At 55.6% G+C, this 22,873-nt stretch overlaps 2 protein-coding genes across 7 annotated transcripts in view; one reads left to right on the top strand and one right to left on the bottom strand.

The window, feature by feature from the left end:
• GTPBP1 (GTP binding protein 1) overlaps positions 1-3,548 on the top strand; it is a 33,647-nt gene extending 30,099 nt beyond the window's left edge. For all 5 annotated transcript variants that reach the window (XM_031656294.1, XM_021921558.2, XM_031656297.1 and 2 more), the window contains one exon: positions 3,326-3,548. In XM_031656294.1, coding sequence (XP_031512154.1) covers positions 3,326-3,420 — 95 coding nt within the window. In that variant the 3' untranslated portion in view covers positions 3,421-3,548. The remainder of the gene's footprint in view (positions 1-3,325) is intronic.
• Positions 49-21,453, bottom strand: SUN2 (Sad1 and UNC84 domain containing 2). Of its 2 annotated transcripts, none has more exons than XM_009217302.4 (18): positions 21,196-21,453; positions 17,938-18,096; positions 16,556-16,731; positions 16,243-16,380; positions 15,606-15,701; positions 15,147-15,240; positions 14,099-14,169; positions 11,099-11,223; positions 7,735-7,989; positions 6,911-6,988; positions 6,399-6,442; positions 5,635-5,800; positions 5,087-5,308; positions 4,709-4,793; positions 4,244-4,359; positions 3,959-4,126; positions 3,548-3,640; positions 49-1,795 (listed from the first exon to the last, which is right to left on the bottom strand). In XM_009217302.4, the coding sequence occupies exons 2-18, from the start codon at positions 18,057-18,059 to the stop codon at positions 1,682-1,684; spliced, it is 2,163 nt and encodes a 720-aa protein (XP_009215566.2). In that variant the 5' UTR covers positions 18,060-18,096; positions 21,196-21,453; the 3' UTR covers positions 49-1,681. The 2 variants fall into 2 exon arrangements, with proteins under 2 accessions (XP_009215566.2, XP_009215567.2); XM_009217303.4 differs by lacking the exon at positions 21,196-21,453 and adding an exon at positions 20,475-20,943.
• Between the last annotated feature and the right edge of the window lie 1,420 nt (positions 21,454-22,873).

The raw sequence follows: 22,873 nt of genomic DNA, 5'->3' as shown, positions 1-22,873 counted from the left end.
TCATCTGCCCAAGAGCAGGTGCCCTAGGTAATATGCAAAAGCCACATGTAGGCCACATCCCACAGCTCTTGGGCATCATTTATTTTTTGCATAGGCATAAATTAGGATCTGGAGATAAAAAACTTAAGAACCAATAGTGCAGCATTTGTGACAGAAGAGCGCAAAACAAAGCCTGGCTGCCTCGGGATGGAGCAGGGGCAGCCTCACCACCACTGCATCCAGCCTCATGCTCCAGAGTGGATTTGAGGCTCGGCACTGCAGTGAAGGGGCCTGCCTACCTTTTTGCCCCTTCCCCGCAGCCGGACCACCAGACACAGCTGGAACCAGTGCCCCAGGCCCCTCTCCATGACCAGGAACAAGAAACTGAGTATCACCCAGTGCCCCACAGAACGGGGCTAGGAATCAAGCCCTTAGCTTTTCAGTTAGAAAAACAGACCTTGAAAAATATATACATAATACAGTGGGGCCTGCTGGCTCTAAAAGTCCCCTCCTCCCCCTTCCCTACCCAGGGTAACTTCTGCCAGCCTCTTCCCCCAGCCCCCACCAACTGCCCCACAGAGAACAAACCAGAAGGGCCACTACCTGAACAAGAGCTGCAAGAGCCCAAGGGGGCAGCCTGAGCAGAGGGCCCCTACATCAGGGCCTGGTTAGATCGGGGGGGCCAGTGCAGACAGACCTCCCACCCCGATACCCTGAATGTCCCCACGAGAGCCCAGGAGTTCCATGCTCCCCACTCTTCTTGCTAACCCCAGATGCTAATGGCCCCAAAGACAGGTCTAGGTCTCTGTATCCCAGGAGAATGTGGAAAGCAAGCTTGGGCACTGGCAGGTCCTAGCAGGAATGGGGAGCAGGGTGCTCCCAACCTAGCATCAGGAGAGAGAAAAGCAACGACTGTCCCCAGCAGAGGGGAAGCCTACAGGGTTGGCCCTGGGCCCCTTAGAAGATCACAGGAGCCAGTCCCCTTTAGGGCACAAGAAGCGCCATGGCGCACTGCTACTCTATCCGGGACAAATACTTTTTGTCGAAGCCCCCCAGGCACAAGAAGCGCCATGGCGCACTGCTACTCTACCCGGGACAAATACTTTTTGTCGAAGCCCCTCAGGCACCCTGTGGTTCAGGCTTCCCTAAGTGGAGGGCACTAAACTTGTAGGAGAGCTGGGCAGCTCTACATCAGGCGCTTCCTACCTGGGGAAAGTCCCATCCTGCCCTGGAGCTGAGCACCCTCCTCCCAGAGGGCCTCGCTTCCCTGCCCCGGGGCAGAGGCAGCTCACCTAGTCTAGGCCCTAGCTCGCCCCTCCCACAGTCCTGGCACCTGCTTCATCCATAGTCCTCCCTGCAGCAGCTCCCGGGCACCAACCCCCAACCCCAGGCAACACCAGTCAGGTCTCACCTCTCCCAACGTCCCAGACCCCCACGATATGCTACATATATACACACTCCCAGGATGGGAAGCAGACGCCACGGGCATGGAGGAAAGGAAGAAGGAAGCTGCTGGATCCTGCTGACCTCCTCGGGCCAGCTGCTGCTCAGTAGACTCTGCCCATCCTTCTCATCTGCATGGGGCCACAGGCTCCTCTCTTGTGCTCCTGGAAGTCAGAGCGCTGAGCAAGCGTGTGGGGGAAGCGGTGGGGTGCTGTTCACCCACTCCCAGGTGGCTGGCAGCAGGCACCAGAAAGCGAGGCTAGTGGGCAGGCTCCCCATGCACTCTGAAGCGGTAGATGCAGGTGTACTCAGGGTGGCCCCAGTTAGTCAGGATCCGCAGCTCCACCACCTGGTATGTGGCCATCGAAGGGGCCTGGGTAGAGAAGAAAAGGGATTAAGAGCATCAGAGACCTGAGGCCTCACTGACAGACAAGCCTAGGGCCAGATGGCTCCCCTGCTCCTCCCCTGGGGCTCTGAAGAGAACCGGGCTTCAAAAGCTCCGATCTTTAGTCTCCCAAGCAGTGTTTCCAGCCAGTGGGCTGAGGGGCCACCTGTAGCATGATTCATCTGAAGCCGGAATGAATTCATCCACAATCGCTTTTTTATTGTGATCAACAGATAGAACCACCTTCATAGAGGGCTTATAGATGCTGATGTGTGGCACACTTGATTCCTTTCTCAAGTGACCATCAGGCCTCTGTCTAGCGACAGTGTTGGGAACAGTGTTAGCAGCATATCTTACCTGGGCAGATGCCACAGGCCTACCATACTGCTGGCTTGTCCCTTCTCTCTGGCACATCATTCTGTCCTCTACCCTGTTTTTTTTTGAGACAGGGTCTTGCTCTGTCGCCCAGGCTGGAGTGCAGTGGTGTGATCACAGTTCACTGCCTCAACCTTCTGGGCTCAAGGGTTAGCCTCCCCAGTAGCTGCGACCACAGGTGCCCGCCAACACACCCGGCTAAATTTTTAAACATTTTTTGTAGAGGTGGGATCTCACTGTGTTCACCAGGCTGGTCTTGAACTCCTGGGCTCAAGCAATCCCCTTGCCTTGGCCTTGCAAAGTGCTGGGATTATAGGCATGAGCCACCTCTTCTGGTCTCTATACTTTCCTAAAGAGAAATCCCAACCTCTCTCAAAGCCTAGTTGCCACCTCAGAGCTGATGACAACTCAGTTCTTTCTGGCTCCCCTGATAGCTCCACCGGACTGTCCCATAGGTGCTTCAGACTCAGCCAGACCTGCTCCCTGCTTCGCATCAGCCCCCTTCCCAGTTGCTTCTTCCTCCCACCCCATCCAACCTGACATTCACGAACCTCCCTGAAACTTCTTTGTCCTCAATCCCAGCGCCCCTCTCCCCCACCTATCCTGTTCTGGCTGCTTCCCCGCAACCACTTCCTGATGAATCTCCCAGGCCCAGGCTCGCCCCCTTTGAGTCATATAGTGATGTTAGTCAAATGGACCCAGCTTTGTCACCTGAAGCACAGCACTGCCTCCCCCAGGCCCCTGAGGGCTGAATTCCTGCCTCTGCGGCCTCCTCTTCCTGCCACTGTCCCTTGTCCACCTCCCACTATCCCCCTGCAACCCAATTTTTCACTCCAGGACGCCCCCGGTGTGGGGCTTAGGCCACTGGTTTGTTCAAATGCAGGCTCTTGGGTCCTGTCAGCCCTAAGGAACCAGAGTCTCCTGGGGTGGAGACTGGGAATCTGCATTTCTAACTGACCTAGGAGATCCAATGCCCACTGAAGTCTCAGCCGCGTGCACTGCCTGAGGCCCCAGCTGGCCTTGGGAGAATGCCCGCACCCTGGCACGTGCTGGCGGTGGCCCCTCAGATGCCTCTCCCAGCCTTTCTCTCCTGGCCACCCAACCCCTCCTGTGTAAAGCCTGCCTCCTGGTGTCCTTTTCCAGGAAGCTTCCCTTATGCTGCCCTTCTGGAAGGTGCCTTCCCCTGTGCTGACATCTGCAGGATGCGCCTTACACCCCACTTGGATGTCACATCTTGAGCTGTGGGAAAGGAGGGCAGGGCTTCCCTCTCTGAACCCCATGCCCAGCAGGGTAAGTGTCCAGGGAGCGCCTGCTGCCTGGATGGGCAGTTTGCGCTGCTTTTGCTAGCACAGCAGAATCCCGTACCTGAAAGTGAAACGTCTGAATAGGCTCGCCGTCCTGATCGTAAGTGAACTTGCCAAGGAGTGTCCCCTCCTGCTGCAGGTCTTCATCAAACCCCTGCAAAGAGAGCGAAGGGCAGTGGGGAGGGGCTGGAGCAGGGAGAACACCCCTCCCCACTCCAGTGCCTGCTCCACCCAGCCAGAAGGTCAGGCACTAGCGTGGCCTATGACAAGTCACTTAACTCTCTTGTGCCAGTTTCTGCCTCCAAAGCCTGAGGTAACACGGACTGAAGCGCTGTCTCCCACCCTGGCTCCTCCCTTCCAAATCCACTCCCCTCCCTCCCAGTCCAAGGGTGACCCTGACTTGATCCTCAGTAGAGAGGCCCACAGGATCCTCCTGCAGCCCCTCTGGCCCCACCACGGGACAGATACTCACAAAGATGGCGAAGTCCTTGGGAGCACTGGAGATGGTGCTGTTGGGTGACAAGGCCTTGGGCACATGCTCTAAGGTAACAGCTGTGGGGCGGATGCGAGCAGAGAGGCGGACCACGGCGAAGCCCTGGGGCCCCTGGAAGGCCCAGCAGTTGCCTGGGTGCACATCTGGCTGGAGGAGCAGAAAGTCATGTCAGACAGGGCCCTGAGTCTAGCTCTTGCTGACCCCGGATGGGACCGGCCCCCAGTGTGCTCAGAGCCCCTGCTACTGTGCTTGCCAGGTGCCCACCTGGAGGATGACTCGGGGTGACTGGGAGTGGTACCACAGGGGGATGCCGAAGAGGCTGAGGAGGGCCGTCTTGGTCTCGTAGGTCTCGGAACATCGGGTGCTGATGACGCTGGCCCCTGAGACAGGAGAGGAAGGCAGGGTGAACTCCCGCACGGCAGGAGGGCCCAGCTCAGGCCATTGGCTGTCTCCTCGCCGAGGGTGGATGGCAGATGCCCCAGGCCTAGTCTTTAACCCTAACCCAGACGCCCAGAGCAGCTTTAAAGGTCAGCCTCTCCCCAGCCCAGGATGGTGCTCGGTACATCCCGACTTCCCTGAATTGCCACTTGCCTTGTGGGGGTTCTAGGTTGGGTAACCTGCTGATCCTGAGCTTTGCTTGCTCTGCCCCACCACCAACCTGGTAGGTGCCAGGGGACTGGCCATTGTGGGGCCCAGGACAAGGCAAAGCGAGGAAAGCAGGGTACGTACCTCCTGACTCCAGGGCGTAGTCCGCCAGCCCGATGCGGTCTTCACTGTAGCGCTGCAGGGCCTGCTTCACGATGCGGTGCACCTGCTGCAATGCGCGCACCAGGAGACAGTTGTGGCAGGGAGCAGACACGTCCCCTGTCACCTCGTGGCCGTGGGCCAAGGACCCATGGGCTGACCCCTTCTAGGCTTGCACTGTGCTGGTGCCCAGGCAGATGTGGGCACACTGCCACCCACCCATGCCGGCCCCACAGCATGCAGAGCCTCCTGCTTGGCACTTCCATCGTGGAACCTGCCAGGGAGCTGGCAGTGTGGGACTGTCCAGGGCTCCCAGGGAGGAGAGCTGTGGGTGGGTGTGTGGAGGGGGCATGTGGGCCTCACCTCCTCTGTCACTCCAATCACGCCTTCTTTCTGCAGTGTCACGCCCAGGGAGGCTGCGGCTTCCCTGGCCGACTTGCCCTGCATCTCTGCCACATGGGTGAGGATCTTGCTCTCCAGCTCTCGCAGCTGAGCTTGCATCTCCTCTCTCTGAAGGAGCCCCACGCGGCCCCCTCCACCTCGGGCAAGGAACTGACTGATCCAGGCTGGGAACTGAGATTCCACCTAAAGGAACCAAAAAGGGTGTCACCCTGGGGGGCTTGCAGGGACAGCAGGAGCTGCTATGACAGGGTCAGTGCTTAGCTGGATAGCAGGGATAGGGTAGGAGGGAGGCCACTGGAGGAGAGTTATAAACACTCTCCATGGGCACTGACAGAAAAACAGGAAGAATGCCTGTCAATGAAAGCCCACATGTGCCAAGGCCAGCGCCACAGTCTCTTGGGCATAACAGAGGCTGCAGGGGCAAGGGGTGCCTGCTTTGCAGGCCCCAGGACATGTGGTCTCAGAGGAGGAGGAGAGGGACCAGCAGGGCCCTGGTGGTTCCCACTCACGTCGTCCCGCACGGCCTGGATCTGCTGGGGCAGCAAGCCCACTTCATCTGCCACTAAGCTCTGCTTCAGCGCCAGAGCCGCCAGCTCCTGCTGCAGGCCGGCCAGCTGGTCCTCCAGCCGCCTCAGCTCCTTCACACAGCTCTCCCGGAAGGACTCCTGGGTCATGCTGGTCCCAGAGAGAGAAAAGTAAGCCTCAGATCTCTTTGGTGGGAGGTAAGGCCACATCGAAGAAGAAAGAGGACCCCCTAGTGGATTCCTGTCCTGACAGCGGGTGTCCAGCACTCATCATGAACCTGAGAAGGGGCAAGGCCTCTCCTGGGGGTTCTGGCTGCAGAACACAGTGCAGGTGCCCAGGAACTGGCCTGCCTGTGCCAAGGAGCTAATTCTGAGCCTGCTCCCTTTCTGAGCCCAGAGTCCATAATTTACTCTGCCTCAGCCTCTCACATCTTCCACAAGCATGGACATCTGGGGCATGAGAAGGCGGTTATGTGAGGCTGTAAGAAAGGATGCTATGTCTATAAATGAATCCAGGTCCTCTCACAGGGCCTGCCCCCTGCCCTCAGGACCCCCCTGCTAACCTCCATGGCACCTCAAAGACAGGCCCTGGACAGGGGTCCTGAGCTGGGCTTCAGCCCCTCCCCACAACCCTCTGCTTGGCAAGACAATCAGAACTCTCTGCTCTGGGGCTCTGCTCCCCAGTCCTGCCTGGAGAGTGGGTGGGACTGGGGAGGAGCAGGCCGAGGCCAGCTGGTGGTGCCCAGTACCTTTGCCACTCTGACTTCAGCTGCTGGATGCGAGCTTCGGACTCCTGTGTAGGAAGAAGAGACAAACACAAGAAATGCCCAGCTCAGAAATTGGTGTTCCAAGCTCAGAAATTGGTGTTCCAGAGTAGGATCTGCTGTCTGTTAGCGTCTTTGCTTAACCACACCCCTGCCCAAGGTGTGGTTGCTGACCCCTGCAGCAAAAATCAAACTGGCCTCCTGGTCAAAGCCCTCATGAGTCTCATCCACGTCTAACATACTGAGGTATCCGTTCACCCACACTCAGCACGTGCACACCAGCATGGCAGGCCGCTGTGCCCTGGCACACCCCAGGGAGCCCCTGCGCAGCTCTCCAACTAAGGGGTCAGGGGTCAAACAGAGAAGTCAGAGGAGGGGCACACCCCTCCCTATGCAACACCCAAGCAGTCCCTTTGGAAGGGCTGAGGGGTCCGAGGTGAACATGTTGGATGGGGTCAGGACCCGGTCACAGGCCCTGAGTGCCCAAGCCCACTGACCTGGGAGGCCCGGACGATCTTCTTGAAGAGGTCTTCTGAGTCTTGCTGATGCTCTGCTCTCAGGGCAGACAGTTCTTCCTGTCAGACAGCAGTGAGAGGACAGGTCTGACAGAGTCATACTTATAGGGACCCTTATGACTAGGAAGTGGTGGAACTGGAATTCAGACAAGGTGTTTGCTTCCAAAGCCCTGGCCGGCTCTCAGCCTTCAGGCTACATTGCTTCTCTGAACCACGCAAGACTTCTGCTTCATCTCCACTGCACACCTGTGTGGTGTCAGGCACCATGCTGGGGCCTTCTACTCACACAGCTCACTATGGGGGTGGGGGAGACATGATGGCCTCCATCAAAGAGGAGGAAACTGAGGCTTAGAGAAGGTGAGGAAGCCTGGCGTGGTGGCTCATGCCTGTAATCCCAGGACTTTGGGAGGCCAAGGCGGGGAGATCACTTGAGTTCAGGAGTTCGAGACCAGCCTGGCCAACATGGTGAAACCCTGTCTCTACTAAAAATACAAAAAAATTAGCTGGATGTGGTGGTGCACGCCTGTAATCCAGCTACTCGGGAGGCTGAGGCAGGAGAATCACTTGAACCCGGGAGGCACAGGTTGCAGTGAGTTGAGATCATGCCACTACACTCCAGGCTGGGTGACAGAGTGAGACCTTGTCTCCAAAAAAAAAAAAAAAAAGAAGAAAAAGAGAAGGGGATTAACTGCCAAATGGCAGAGCTGTCTGATCCCAAATGGCACTTATTCTCTCTCTTGCTGGCCACCTTCAGGCGTTCCTAGGGGTGTCACCCACCTCCCACCCTGAGGTATTCCGCCTCCTACCTGGATGCGAGCAGCAGCTTCCCTGCGGAAGTCCTCCTTCAGGGCAGCCTCACGGCGGCTCACCAGCCCCTCCAGCAGTGCCAGGGTGTCCTCGTGGCTCAGGCCACCACCACCTCCCTGGCCAGGAGCCCCTTGCCGCAGCTCCAGACGTTCCAGCCGCATGGCCTCCTTCTGCCAGTTGGAGGAAAATTCAGCAGCAAGAGCTTCCAGACGCCGCTCCAGCGAGTGTACTCGGGACATAACACGCTGCTCAGCCTGGCAGGGCAGAGAGAGCGCCACTGAGTGAGGGACCCTTGGATGACAGTGCTTCCCAAAGACCACCCCGACACAGCCAACACAGAAAGAAAGGGAAAAGATTCCAGAGATATTCCAGCATAAGTCCATGCAGGGCCAGCTGGAGCTCATAGGCAGGGGCTGCCGACCTCTGAGCTGGGGGTGCCGGGAGCCGGGGATCACTGGGTGCTGGTCACAGAGGAGGGTCCGTGAGGACACAGTACAGAAGTCTGATCCCAGAGGAGGAAGGAAGGTGGGCTGGGGAGAAGGTCTGAGTGCAGCGATGGTCCAAGAGGAGGACTGGAAGCTTCAGGATGGCTGCAGGGGGCCATGGACCCTGCTGGCCTGAAGCTCACTCCTTCCCCGCCTCCTGCAGGGGCAGGGGAGCCAGGGCTGTGAGTTCAGCCTGTGGACTCTCAATGGCTTTCACTCTTTTCCTAGGCAACTATGGCTAAAAGACAGAATAATTGGAAAATATGTTCTTTTTCCTCTTTAGCAGGATGCCCCACAGAGAAAATGGAATAAATGTCATTTGGACTGAGGGTGGCATTTGATAGTGTGTCATGAATTTGAGAACGTTGTTGGCTTAACAACAAAATCATTGCCAAGAGAAGTGATAAAAACTGTCAAATAAAGGGCAGGGAGCTACTGAGCAGCAGAGGTTCTGAGTTTTAGAAATTTTGGTTTTTAAATAGGCGCTACATTTGCATGACTCAAAAAGCACACAAACAGGCTGGATGTGGTGGCTCACGCCTGTAATCGCAGCACTTTGGGAGGCCGAGGCTGGTGGATCACCTGAGGTCAGAAGTTCGAGACCAGCCTGGCCAATACGGGGAAACCCTGTCTCTACTAAATATACAAAAATTAGCTGGGGATGGTAGCAGGCTCCTATAATCCCAGCTACTCAGGAGGCTGAGGCAGGAGAATCGCTTGAACCCGGGAGGCGGAGGTTGTAGTGAGATGAGATCGTGCCACTGCGCTTTAGTCTGGGCAACAAGAGCAAGACTCTGTCTCAAAAAAAAAAAAAAAAGCCCACAAAAACCAGCAAAAAATCCTCTGCCCCATCCCCCTAGTTACCTCACCACTAGCCCCTCCCAGACCAGGAAGCTGTTTTTATTTTAACTTCATGCAAATGTTGCTAATACAAGATATATTATTATTATTTTTTTTACTCACTCTTTTTTTTACAGAAGAGATGGCTCTGAAATTAAACTGTATTTAATGTCTTTAATGGTGAAAAAAGGAAAAGTCGTAGATGACATGTCATTATTTTGTAAAATAAGATGATCATGGTCTGGTACTCACTTTGGCAGCACATATAATAAAATTGGAAAGATCATGGTCTGGAAAGTAATATATACAAAAATAAATGGTTAAACATATGATACTGGTTGGATGCAGTGGCTCACGCCTGTAATCCCAGCACTTTGGGAGGCCAAGGCGGGTGGACCATGAGGTCAGGAGATAGAGACCATCCTGGCCAACATGGTGAAACCCTGTCTCTACTGAAAATAAAAAAATTAGCTGGGCATGGTGGCATGCGCCTGTAGTCCCAGCTACTCGGGAGGCTGAGGCAGGAGAACCGCTTGAACCCAGGAGGTGGAGGCTGTAGTGAGCCAAGATTGTGCCACTGCACTCCAGCCTGGGTGACACAGCAAGCCTCTGTCTCAAAAAAAAAAAAAAAAAAAAAAAAAAAAGTGATAACATGCCAGGTGCAGTGACTCATGCCTGTAATCCCAGCACTTTGGAAGGCTGAGGCAGGAGGATTGCTTGAAGCCAGGAGTTCAAGACCAGCCTGGATAACATAGTGAGACCCTGTCTCTACAAAAATTTTTTTAAAAAATTAGACAGACATGGTGATGCACACCTGTAGTCCTAACTACTTGGCAGGCTGATGTAGGAGGATCGCTTGAGCCTGGGAGTTCAAGGTTACAATGAGTTATGATTGCACCACTGCACTCCAGCCTGGACAATAGAATGAGACCCTGTCTCAAACAATTTTCGAATGAATAATAAAAATATGATGCCAAGTTAAATTCAGTGAGGTGTAAGTGCAAGTCAAATAACTATAATTAGAAAATGAAGAGTTTTATTAAAAATACAGACAGGGACTCACTGTGTTGCCTAGGTTAGTCTTGAACTCCTGGCCTTAAGTGATCCTCCCACCTTGGCCTCCAAAGTGCTGAGATTACAGGTGTGAGCCACCAGGCCTGGCCTAGAGGTTTAAATTGTCAGTATCAGGACCTGTGCTCACCTTGCTTTCTGGTTATGCTAACTGCAGGCTCCTTGAGGGCACAGCCTGGGCCTGATCCATCTGACTCTGGCAGATTATAAAAATGGCCACTATTCCTCACTTCTCCCTGCAGCCGCACCTCTGCCATGCGACCTTGTGCGTTCTCTTGCTGAGAGGTGAAGTCTATTTCCCTCTCCTTGAATCTGGATTTGGCTCTGAGATTTGCTGTAGCCAACAGAATGTGGTGGGAGTGATGGTGTACTGGTTCTGGATCAAGGCCTCAAAGGTCTGGCTGCCTTGGTTCTCTCTTGAAACCCTGCCTGGGTGTGGTAAGAAACAGCTGGGGCTAGCCTGCCGGGTGAGCAAAGTGCACATGGAGTACAGCTGTCCTAGGCAAGGGCCTCAGCCAGCTGGCCCCCAGCTGACCCTGCCAGCCAACTGCAGACAGACAGATCCACACAGGCAAGTACGAGCCCAGCCAAGATTGCTTCTCTTTTCTCAGACCAGAAAGACCACCCAGATAACCCACAGACTCATGAACTAATCAAATGCTTGTAGTTTTAAGCCACTGCTTTTAGGGGAGGATTATCTGTGGTAAGAGGTAACTGACTGGGATATTACCTTAGTCATAGAAGGTGCTCAGTAACTATTCGTGAAACAGTATCAAAAAGAACAAAGTAGACAAGACAATTTTTTGGATTCCTTTTCTTTCTGTTTTCTGTGCTTCGTAGGGTGGCAACTAACAGTTCACGTCAGCTTTGTGTATATGGTGTGAGGCAGGCTGAGGGCGCACCCACCACTTTCACTGTCACCTAATTATTGCTAAACTCTTGGGAGCTACCACCCTTAGAGACTCACCTGGAAATGTGACGAGTCTCTGGATTCCCAGCCCTCATCCTGCCTCCTGCTGTCCTTTGCTGCCCACCAGGAAACCAAAGCAGGGTGGAATGTCTGCAGCCCATAGGGGTAGAAATACCAAGCACCTGTGCACAGGGGAGAGGGTGTTACCCCAGCTGGGCCTCCAGCAAGAGGCACGTGCCAAGGAGGATGGCTACCTGATCCCTGCCAGTGCTCGTGGCCTGTCCCACTCGTGGAGCTGTGCCCTTCCAGAAGCATCAGAGGGATGCAGATGCCCCCATTCTCTGAGGGGGCAACTTCCACCCGACAACCTCAGAGTGTATTCATTCTCACACTCCCGTGGGAATCCTTCATCTTTCTGTAAATGGGAAAACTTGGAGGAAACATTTTGAACGAGTTAGGGATGACCCAGGGTACAGCCCAGAGGACCTGATGGTGGTTCTCAGCCCTGTCTGGACGTCAGAATCACCTGGGGAGCTTCTAGTACCACCAGGTCTGGCCCTGCCCTCCGAAGAGCAAGCTAATTGGCCTGGGGTGGGGCCCCTGTTTAGATGGGTTTGTAAACCTCCCTGGTGACTGTCGTGGGCTGCCATGGCTGAGAATCACTGAAACAGAAAGCACTACCCCCTCTAAGAGAGGCTGCCCGCTGCCCAGACATGAGCACCAAGCTGCAGCCACACAGACATGTTCGTTCTGTTGTCAGGGCCATCTGTTTGAGACCTGTTTACTCCTGAGCTCTGGGGCAGGTGGCGGGGGAGTGGGAGAGGGAGGGCTTTCTGTCCTGATAAACCTCCATTTGCTACTCAAGCACCAGCGGTTGGCAGGTGCAAAAGGAAGCTCATGCTCGTGGGGCTTGAAGTCCAGCGTGGACATGGCCCTCATGCACACGCTCCCTGAACAGGTCACTCAGCCCCCTCCACTCGCATTTCCACGTGATAGGTTCACAGCACTGACTACAGCAACCCCACGAGGCCACGGTGAAGCTCAAATTAAACTGAGATAATGCATGGGAAAGTGCTCTCTGGGTACATTGCTATGCAATTATAAAGAATCACTGGGCCAGGCGCGGTGGCTCATGCCTGTAATCCCAGCACTTTGGGAGTCCGAGGCGGGCAGATCACAAGGTCAGGAGACCGAGACCATGGTGAAACCCTGTCTCTACTAAAAATACAAAAAATTAGCCAGGCACGGTGGCGGGTACCTGTAGTCCCAGCTACTCAGGAAGCTGAGGCAGGAGAATGGCGTGAACCCGGGAGGCGGAGCTTGCAGTGAGCCAAGATTACGCCACTGCACTCCAGCCTGGGTGACAGAACGAGACTCCGTCTCAAACAAATAATAATAATAATAATCACTGACTGGGCGCAGTGGCTCAGGCCTGTAATCCCAGCACTTTGGGAAGCCGAGGGAGGTGGATCACTTGAGGTCAGGAGTTTGAGACCAGACTGGCCAACATGGCGAAACTCTGTCTCTACTAAAAATATAAAAATTAGCTGGGTGTGGTGGCATGCACCTGTAATCCCAGCTACTCAGGAGGCTGAGGCAGGAGAATTGCTTGAACCCAGGAGGCAGAGGTTGCAGTGAGCCAAGATTGTGCCACTGAACTTGAGCCTGGGCGACAGAGCAAAACTCTTTCTCAAAAAAAGGGAGGCATTATTATTATTTTAAGGGTGGTGCTCAGTTTCCACTGGATATGAAACAGCTGTTCTTGTAATAGCAAACACAAAAAGGAAGCTAACTTTTAGAAAAGTGTTGTACCCTGTTATTAATAAAAGAAATACAAGTTAAATGATATTAAGCTTATTAAACGAACTCTCAAGAGATAATAAAACACAATCTTTAATTGGTACAGTCATTAAAATTGAGCTGAGAGTCACACAGGCAATTCATATGAAACTAGCAAAGCTGTCAAGTGAAAAGCTGAACACAAAATGCCTATATAAACAAGAAAGGGCTGGGTGCAGTGGCTCACACCTGTAATCCCAACACTTTGGGAGGCCAAGGCGGGTGGATCACTTGAGGTCAGGAGTTCGAGACCAGCCTGGCCAACATGGTAAAACCCCCGTCTCTACTAAAAATACAAAAAATTAGCCGTGAATGGTACTGCGTGCCTGTAATCCCAGCTACTTGGGAGGCTGAGGTGGGAGGATCACCTGAGCTCAGAAGGTCAAGGCTGCAGTGAGCTGTGTTCATGCCACTGCACTTCAGCCTAGGTGACAGAGCAAGACTTTGTCTCAAAACAAACAAAAAAACCAAGGCAGGCCTGTGCTAGCGCCTGGGATGATTCAGGGCAGCTGGTAAGTGACTGGTGTAAAAAGAGGCACTTATGGCCGGGCGCGGTGGCTCATGCCTGTAATCCCAGCACTTTGGGAGGCCAAAGCGGGCGGATCACCTGAGGTCAGGAGTTCGAGACCAGCCTGACCAACATGGAGAAACCCCATCTCTACTAAAAATACAAAATTAGCTGGGTGTGTTGCCACACGCCTGTAATCCCAGCTACTCGGGAGGCTGAGGCAGGAGAATCACTTGAACCTGAGAGGTGGAGGTTGTAGTGAGCTGAGATCGTGCCATTGCACTCCAGCCTGGGCAACAAGAGCAAAACTCCGTCCAAAAAAAAAAAAAAAGCATGTATTTCCCTTTGCTGCTTCATTGTTTTTACTTTAAAGACAGCTCAAGATTTAACTTCATCTTGTAAAAATAACTGCCTCACAGCCGATGTCCCTGTTGGAGTGGAGGGAGGATGACTGCTAATGATAACGGGAGGGCATCCCACTCTTCACCCAATGCTGCAGCACTAGGGTGTGCTCCTGCCCAGGGCGGCGCAAAGGAGGCTCAGGAGAGGTGGGGAGGGTCATGCAGAGATGATCCAGGGTCCAGAACTCAGGCCCTGCCCAGGCACGGGCTCACCCGACTCCATCCTGCCCCTTCCCTGCCTGCCAAGGGTCACCACCCTCTGGTGACCACATCTCTGTGCCTCCCTCCACTCTCCCCAGGCAGGCTTACCATACGTCAGGCACGTCAGCAAGAGCAGCGGCAGCAGGAACCAGAGGAACGTCTTCAGGGATGAGAAGCGCCTAGACCACATGGAAGGGCAGGACCGGGGAGGCAGAGGTGTGAGGGGAGCTCCAGGCCTCCACGTTCCACCCAGGGAGTACCCTGAGATGTTTTCCTGGGTGCTGAACTAGAGCTAAGGAGGATAGCTTTGAGCTTCTCACCATGCCAGGGCCAGCCTGGACACATCAGAGCCTTTCCTGCTGGGCAGGTCTTAGAGTGATGGGACAATTTTTACTGAATTTTACTGATGTTATTAAAAATAGTGTGGTCGTTGAAAAACTCGAAAATTTTTATTTGGACAGGTCCTCTACGTATGCAAATATAGAAAAAAAGTAACTCCTTAAATAATAACAAGGAACGTGTTTTTGGTGACACAAACCCATCCTTGCCCCTTGTTTCAGTGTGGCCAGCTGTCCTCTCTGCCCAGACCTGGACTGTGGCCAGAGGGATCCTGACTTCTGGGTTCCATGTTCTTTCTTCTGCCAAGTCCTGGTTCTGCTGGTTTAGGGACTTGGGGAATGAACCCATAGCATCCTCAGGCAGAGCCTCTTTGTGGCTCTGACCGTGAGTGGGGAACTCGGGGGGTTAGACTGTCCCAGGCCCAGGAAGGAAGATGGACTTTCTGGGAAACCCCACTTCTTGCCTGGAGTCAGTGGGCCTCCCCTGCAGGAGGAGAGCCATCATGTGTCTGAGAGCCAGGCACAGCTGGACTAGGGTGGTGTTTAGTTGAATGTGTCCAAGAAGAAACAATCCGTGCTCTGGAATCCTGTCTCGAAGGGCTATCCATTTGGGGAGAAAAACCTGAAAACCTGACTCTGAGTCTATCCTCTGTCAGGCTGGGGTGGGCTGTGGGGAGGCTACGCCGTGATCACTAATAAAAGGTCCAGGGAAACTGGGGAAAACCCTCAGAGAATTGAACATTACAGGCTGACACACTTTATCAGTCCCTTCACCCCAGGGCCTTGTGATTGATTGGCAAGGGTGGAGTCTCGCTCACCTGGTTAAAACGAAGACGTCAAGGAGGGAGGCAGCTGTGGTCAGGCGGTACCAGGTGGTGCCAGCCCACCAGTAGAGAAGTCTGAAGAGCCGGCCTAGAAGAATGACCATCAAGCCTAAGGCTCCACATGGTGGTTGGGGGCACCACTCCCTTGTCCCATCTGTCGTCCTCCCTGCCCCCACCCCACCCCCACCTGCCAGTATGCCTCTGTCCTGCCCTATCAGGACCCAGCTCCTGGGATCCCACCTGCTCACACCCTCTGTCCTGCTCTGCAGCTGCTCCTTCCCTTCCACGCGAGGGGGTCCCCACAGCCCTGGGCTCCCAGTGATTATTCTAGAATGACCTTTCCCCAACAGTCCTACAGTCTCTCTGCATGGGCAGGATGCCCAACTGCAGAGAGATGGGTAAGAAAGCACTACCACCAAGAATGGAAGTAACTGGGCACGGCTTGCAGCCCACCTGGCGAAGTGGCCACCATCCAGAGTAAGGAGCCCGCCCGTGAGACGGCGTTCCGGAGCCGTGAGCCGGAACTCTGCTGGTCCGCATCCGAGTAGCCTGCGGGGAATGAGGACACTGGCTCAGTCTCTGTCACTTTCAAGCCTCCTCCTTCACTGTCTTCTGTGAGCCAAGACCAGAAGTCACCTATCCTCCTTCACATCCCCGCAGCCCCACACAGACCATTCTGTTTCCTCTGACAGCTTCCTGTTTGCATCCCTCTCCTCACCAGCCACCCCTCAAGCTTCTGTTCAGAACTAGATGATGGGGTCTGACATGCACACCACTCAGAATGACTGAGCACCCACCGTGTGTGGAGCCCCACGGGAAAGTGCTGGAATGGGCCTGAATGCAAGGGTGTTGGCCTTAGGTTGCCACAGACTTGTGGGGTGGGGAGGACAGAGAAGTGAGGGGCGGTCACAGCCTAGGGCGCCAGGGGCCACTGCAGGCCAGGCTGGAGCGCATCCAGCGCCGGGCGTGGGAGAGGCAGTGTGCCTGCCACACACTGCCCTCTCTCCAGCTCCCTGGGGCTCTCCGCCCAGCCTTCCTGAGGCTTCTCAGCAGCCTCGGATCTGCTCGGGAGGGAGGAAGCATCACCTACCCATGTAGTCGTCCTCAGAGGAGTAGCCCGAGGAAGAGCCCAGGAAGTCCTCAGCGGCCTTGCGCCCCACGAGCCCGCTGGCCCTGCTGCTCTCCGAGCCGCCTGTGCCTCTCCTCCTCCGCACCCGCAGGTCCTCGCCTGTGCAGGGAAGAACCAGGGGCTCTTCTGGGCCTCCAAGAGCTTCTGAAAAGTGGGGCCTGGGCAGAGAGGTGCTCTGAGGAGGGAATCCCGGGGACTGCAGGGGACACTGTGAGGAGTATCTCGCAGGAGGTGGAGGAAGCAAAGCCCCAGGAGAAGAGGGCTCCACACTCACCCCAGTCGGCATCACCGTGCAGTTCCTCCAGGGCGCTCCTGGGCGGGAACGCGGTGCCGATGTAGGACTCACGGACCAGCGACTCACTGTAGTAGGAGGTGTGTGCATCAGAGGATGGGCCCAGCTGTGGTGCTGGGGACAGGCGCTTCATGTTGCTGGATTTCCTCTTCAAGGTCCTGTGGGACAACCGTGAGGGCAGAGGCAGGGAGCAGGGAGGTGAGCCCAGCCAGAAGCATGAAGGAAAGCCACAGCCTGTAGCCCTGCCTAGTGCAGGTTCCCTTGTTGCTAGGCAACTTGCAGCTGCCATTCCCCTGACTCTTCCAATGCTGGCACTTCCTCTCCTGTTATCTCTGAATCTCACCAGCAGATGGGCAAGACAGGGAGCGGCAGCTAGGGATGGAGCCAGATTCAAACTTTATAACCCACTGAAACCAGACAGACCTGGCCTGGCCTTGGAGCTAGCCAAAGCCTCAGGGCCTGTCCTCGGGCCCCATGTCTGTGAGAGGCCTCAGGGCCTGTCCTCTGGGCCCCACGTCTGTGAGAGGCCTCAGGGCCTGTCCTCTGGGCCCCACGTCTGTGAGAGGCCTCAGGAAAACCAGGCAGCTGCCGCTGCAGCCCATTTCCCAGTGGCCTGAGGACTTGCGCCTGTCCTCAGCCTTGTCGCTGGCCAGCTGCTGAGGCCGGACAGGTGGCGAGACATGCGGGCGTGGGGCCAGGAAGGATGGTAAGGCTGACACGCCCGTCCAGAGCAGAGGGGGTTCCTGTGAGCCCAGCCTGCAGTTTTGGGGTTTCCGGCCTGGCTTATGCTTGAAGCTGCCTCTCTCCACTTCCTGTTTTCTTTGTTTCCTTTTTTTTTTTTGAGATTGAGATGGAGTTTCGCTCTTGTCGCCCAGACTGGAGTGCAATGCCATGATCTCGGCTCACTGCAACCTCCACCTCCCAGGTTCAAGCGATCCTCCTGCCTCAGCCTCCTGAGTAGCTGGGATTACAGCTACCCACCACCACGCCCGGCTAATTTTTGTAGTTTTAGTAGAGACAGGGTTTCACTATGTTGGTCAGGCTCAGGTGATCCACCCACCTTGGCCTCCCAAAGAGCTGGCATTACAGGTGTGAGCCGCCGCGCCCGGCCTACCACTTCCTGTTTTCTAAGCATCAGGGCAGCAGCCAGGCTCACAGTCGCGGGGAGAAGAAGGGGTGCTGCATGCTCATACACATTAAGCAAGGCAGGACCCCCTTGACCGGACGGGGGCCCACGTCCTTCGATCTCTGTCCATGAAGGTTGCAACAAGAAGGCAGGGCGATGGCTGGACTAGAGGGCGTGCGGGCAGTGACCAAAAGCATGTGGGGTCGCCAGGGGCTGTGGCACTCCCTTGGGTCCCTACCTGAGAGGACTATCTTTAAACAGGGTGCTCTGGCTCCCGGCCACTGAGCTCCCTCCGCTGCTGCTGCTGCCGTCATCGTCACCCTGGGAGTAGCGCGTGAGGCGCTGGCTTCTTCGGGACATGATGAGGTGGGATGTGGACTCTTCCCCTGAAGAGAATCTAAGGAGAGAGAGGAGGAGGAGGACTGGATGTGAGGCCTGGGGCTGTCCCCAGCTCCCCTCTGGAGGAGGTGGAATGGAGGCATCACCTCACAGCCGAGAACAGACCATCCCCTGACCCCTGGCATTCAGTCTAAACAGCCCTGATGGGGGGCAAGGCAGGGATCTGTGAAGCACCCCCGCACTGTGCATCGGCTGGAGTCGTGCCCAGCCTGGGGCTCACTTAGTGACTCTGGAGCCTCTTCCAGGGCGCTTTCCATAGGCTTCCCAATTTTCAGTTTCCTTGTCTTTATCCTTCGTGGTGCTGAGCTCCGCACAAGCCAGAACTGGGTCTTCCTCGACCTCTAACAAGTAGCAGAGACTCTGGCACGTGACAGGCACCTGCAAACTTCTGGTCACTGCCTGCATGCCTGGTCGTCCAGCCATCCCACCTGCCTTCTCCCTAGAGACTTCTCCCAGTCTCGCTCTAGCTGTGTCCCTTTGCTGACATACGCTCGTTGATCGAGGGCCCCAGCGAACCTTGATGGAAAACCTTCCCCGTGTAGACCCCACCTATGTTCTTCTTCTTTTTTTTTTTTTGAGACAGAGTCTCGCTCTGCTGCCCAGGCTGGAGTGCAGTGGTACAATCTCGGCTCACTGCAACCTCTACCTTCCCGGTTCAAGTGATTCTCCTGCCTCAGACTCCCAAGTGGCTGGGATTACAGGTGTGCGCCACTGTGACCGGCTAATTTTTGTATTTTTAGTAGAGAGGGGATTTCGCCATGTTGGCCACGCTGCTCTCAAACTCCTGACCTCAGGTGATCCACCCACCTCGGCTTCCTAAAGTACTGTGATTACAGGCATGAGCCACCACGCTCAGTCAAAAGCATTTTTCTTTTTTCTGTTTTTTATAGTAGAGACGGGGTTTCACCAGGTTGGCCAGGCTCCCACCTACGTCCTAATGGTGCTCGCACTCTGTCCCCATGGTGCACATTGTGCTGCCACATCTTGGTAAGATGATGATAAAATGTCAGTGTCTGCTGGGTCCAGGCTCCTTGTATACCCCATTTACGATTATTAGAAGCAAGGTAGGTATCATGACTTGCATTTACAAGGGAAGAACCTGGACACTGAGGCAATGGGTAACTTGCGTACAGTCCCCAGCCTGTAAGTGACAAAGCCAGGGTTTGGGCTCAGCTCTGACAGGCTGTAGGGCCTGGGTCTTTCTACTCAGCCATAAAGTTTTCCAGTTGTTTCAGGAATGTATTGAAGATTCTAGAATCTTTTTTAGCCCCACACATGTGCAAAACAAGACTGTATACAAACTTGTTACACAACAAATATTTGTTAGCAAACTAACAAAATAGGGAGGAGGAGGGCAGCATGAGTTACAGTCAGTGCCGGTCACCACGTGGGGCAGAGATCAAGGCTCTGGAATTGATAATGAGGACAAAGGAAGCCAGAGTGCAAAGATCTGGCAAAAGGTGGCATTCTGTGACTGGAGGCAGATGAATGAACCGCTAAGGTCTAGACACCCAAATTCAAAGTCCTCGACTGCCAACATGAGGAGTCTCAATATTAGTGCCTCCGCTGGCCTGTATGACAAAGTCACTTGAGAATTCCTAGCACTTGCTTGTGACTTTTGATCACTTCTAATATTCCTGGTTGATACATAAATGACCAGTTCTCTGGGTTGCGTGGCAGGTATAGAAGTACACTTCCCAACCCAGGCTGCAGAAACCCGAAGGTCTGGTTAGTCCAGCTAGAAAGTCCTCCTCTGAAACACAAGCAGCCTCATGTCCTGGCCTTCTTGGCGTCTTCCCAGGTCAGATGCCCATCTGGCATCCCCCCCTACTTTTAGCTGGTGTTGGAAAAGGGACCGATTGGTAGTAGGAAAAGCAGGAAGTTGGCCTGGGTCCTTGTCTCTATTCCTGTCCTTATAAGGTAATCCCCCCTCCCCCCTCCCTGCCCTGGCCTGTGCCACCCCTACCTGAAGCCTCCAGCTGCCCACACAGGGACTCCTCTTAGCCCCTGTCCTGCTGAAGGAGGTGACACCTTTGCCCAGGGCAGAAACAAAGCGACATGTTTATACCATACCCAAGCTGCTGCTGGGAAGAACTAAATATTCTGATGGAGGTTGAGTGGGGAGTGCTGAAAACTGTCAGCACCCGCCTCTGCCCTCCCAGAACTCCCAGAGATGCCTCTTAGTCTTTCCTGAGGTATCCTGGCATCACAAAACAGCCTACCACTGAGTCTGGGTTTCACAAGATGAAAAAGGTCGAGGCCCCATTCTCCAAAACAAGAAGTGAGCCTCTAGGAGCTGAAATCTACTACTGGGCATCAGAACAGACACCACCCCCGCCCCACCTCCTCCCCAACAATCAGTTAAGAAACGCTCACCTAAAGCATCCTTCCCCACTTCTCAGCTGGGCGACATGCTTTTCTCAATTCCGCCCTTCCCCATCACAAACATCTCCATCCATCTTCAGACTTAACCCAGATCTGGGGCATCTTCCTCGTGACATTTCCACTCCCTGGGCACAGTCAGGCCACACGCCCTTGTGGGACGTGCCAAACGGCCGGTGCTAACTCCCCCTGCCTTCATTCCCACAGGCCGAACCTGCAGAAATTGTCACCAAAGGCGCGCCTTCAAGGCTCTCTAAGTCACACCGCGGCCCCCATTGCTTTGTTTTGTTTTGTTTTGTTTTGTTTTAGAACTAAACAAAACAGGCCTTCCTCCGAGGCCCTGAGTTCTGACAGGCAGAGGCTGGGAACTGCCTGTCCCTGGAAACGGCTTGTCTGGCACAAAACCCGTAGACGCTGCCCGGGGCCGGGTTGGGGCAGCCGGCCTTTGCCCTCCTCCTCCCGGGAGGCTGCCCGGGAAGTCCCGCCCGCAGACACCGCCCTCCCGGCTGACCAGTGGCGCGGCGGGCGCGGCGGGGGCCGGGAGGTGAGTCACGGTGCGGGCCGCGGACCCGGGTGGGGACTGGAGCCGGCCCAGCGCGGCCCGGAGAGGAGGAAGCAGGCCTGGTCGGGCGGCCCCGCCCAAGCGGCCAGACGGTGACCCGGGGTCAGGCCGGCCCGCGGCCCCTCACCCTCTCCTGCGCTCGCCCGCACTCACCTGCTGCCGCGGCGGCTCCTAACCCGGCCGGGGGCGTTCGAGGCCCGCCCGCCGCCGGGGCGCGCCCCCTTTCCGCGTGGGGATCCCGCGGGCGGTGCTCCGCGCAGGGCGAAACGGCGGCCGGGCCCGGGGCGCGCGGGCACGCGAAGAGCGGCGACGCGGTACGACGCGGGCGGGCGGACAATGCGGCCGGTGGAGGCCCGCGCTGCGCGAGTGGGGCCGGGCGGCGCGCGTGTGGCCGACTGTGTATGTGTGCGCCTGTCAGTCAACGCTGACAGGCCGCAGCCCATTGGCCAGGCCCTGCCGGCCGTTGCCGCCCACCGCCGCCACCCATTGGCCGGTTTGAACACAAAGCCCCGGCTCGCCCCGCCCTCGCGTGGGCCCAGCTGCCCGGCACGCTCAGCCTAGGAGTCCGCGCGTGGGAGGCGCTGAGCGGGCGGGGACCCCCAGGCCGCGGGAAGACGCGACGGGAGGCTGTGCTGGGGCTCGGGCTCGGCAGGGCACTGGACTCCAGATCTGGCGGCTCAGAGCTCCTGAGACCGCTCCGAGCGCCCCCACGCGCGCCCGCAGGCTGGCTCACCAGGTCGGCGTCCGAGGGAAAGGTGGGAGTCCCCGGAGCAGCAGCGCGCGGGTGGCCCTTGGTGCGCTCTGGTTGAGGCTGTCGAGGGCTTGCTCAACACCCGGCACCGGTGCTGTTGTCCTCTTAGCCGACCATGTCAACACCCATTTTACAGACAAGGAAACAGGTTGCTAATTTTGGGATTCCAGACATGCTGGGAGGCCTTGCCTCTTCCCAAGCTTTACCCAGAGCACCCAAGTTTCACGACAGCTCTTCTGTTGTTTGTCGTAAATAGATTTTCTATTTTATTTAAATAGAGACGAGATCTCACTATGTTTGCCTAGGCTGGTCACGAACGCCTGAGCTCCAGTGATCCTTCCGCCTCGGCTTCCCAAAGTACTAGGATTACAGGCATGAGCCACCGCGCCCAGCCAGCTCTTCTGTTTTAAGGACGGTGCTTGCCGCACTTGAGCTGTGGGAAGGCAGGACTGGCCACTCATTGTTCTACCTTACTCAAACTTGGAACGAGTGCTCAGCATTTGAGTAAAATGCCGCCTGACTCCAGGGGTCCTGTTCCTTGGCTCACCACCCGCCAACTGTACAGATAGAGCAGGTGCACGGTTTGGGATGAATCACTTTCTGTGCCAGCCCTTCTAAGGGAAGATGAACAGTCGTTATTGTACTTTTAAAATACCAAGAGGAAACGAGACAAGAATGACAAAATCACAGGAAGGCACAGGAAGGCTCTGGGGTCGGGGGATTGAGGAAAGGCAAAACCCTCATGCTAAAGTGGCTTCAGCCCAACTCCAGACAAAACCAGTCCCCTTTCCTGGGCCTACATTGCCCGCTCTGGAAAGAGAAGAGTCTCCTGCTCCTCCAGCCTCCTGGAGACCCTGGTGCTGGCCATTATCACTCCTAGGTTTAGACTGGCAAGCTCTTTGAGGACATGGACAAGCTTTCCAGAGCCTGGTACCGAGCCTGGCTCTGGTCTGAGTGTCTGCTAAATGGAGGAATGAAAGGAGAATTCAAATCAGACATAGAGGCAGCATCCAGGTAGGGGAAGGGCCTCTCTGACTCCTCATCTCTGGGATGCTTAACTCCAGAATTCTGTCCTAACCA

Source organism: Papio anubis, chromosome 16, assembly GCF_008728515.1.
Source record: "Papio anubis isolate 15944 chromosome 16, Panubis1.0, whole genome shotgun sequence".
NCBI classification, from domain to species: domain Eukaryota; kingdom Metazoa; phylum Chordata; class Mammalia; order Primates; family Cercopithecidae; genus Papio; species Papio anubis.
Note: the sequence above shows the minus strand (reverse complement) of the source record. Positions and strands in the feature narration are given on the sequence as shown.

Coding starts and splice junctions, on each gene's coding strand:
- SUN2 (XM_009217302.4), bottom strand. CDS start 18,059: ATGTCCCGAAGAAGCCAGCGCCTCACGCGCTACTCCCAGGGTGACGAT. Junction 14,170..15,146: donor GACGTCTTCGTTTTAACCAG/GTGAGCGAGACT, acceptor CATGTGGTCTAG/GCGCTTCTCATCCCTGAAGA. Junction 4,127..4,243: donor CACCCCGAGTCATCCTCCAG/GTGGGCACCTGG, acceptor CTGCTCCTCCAG/CCAGATGTGCACCCAGGCAA.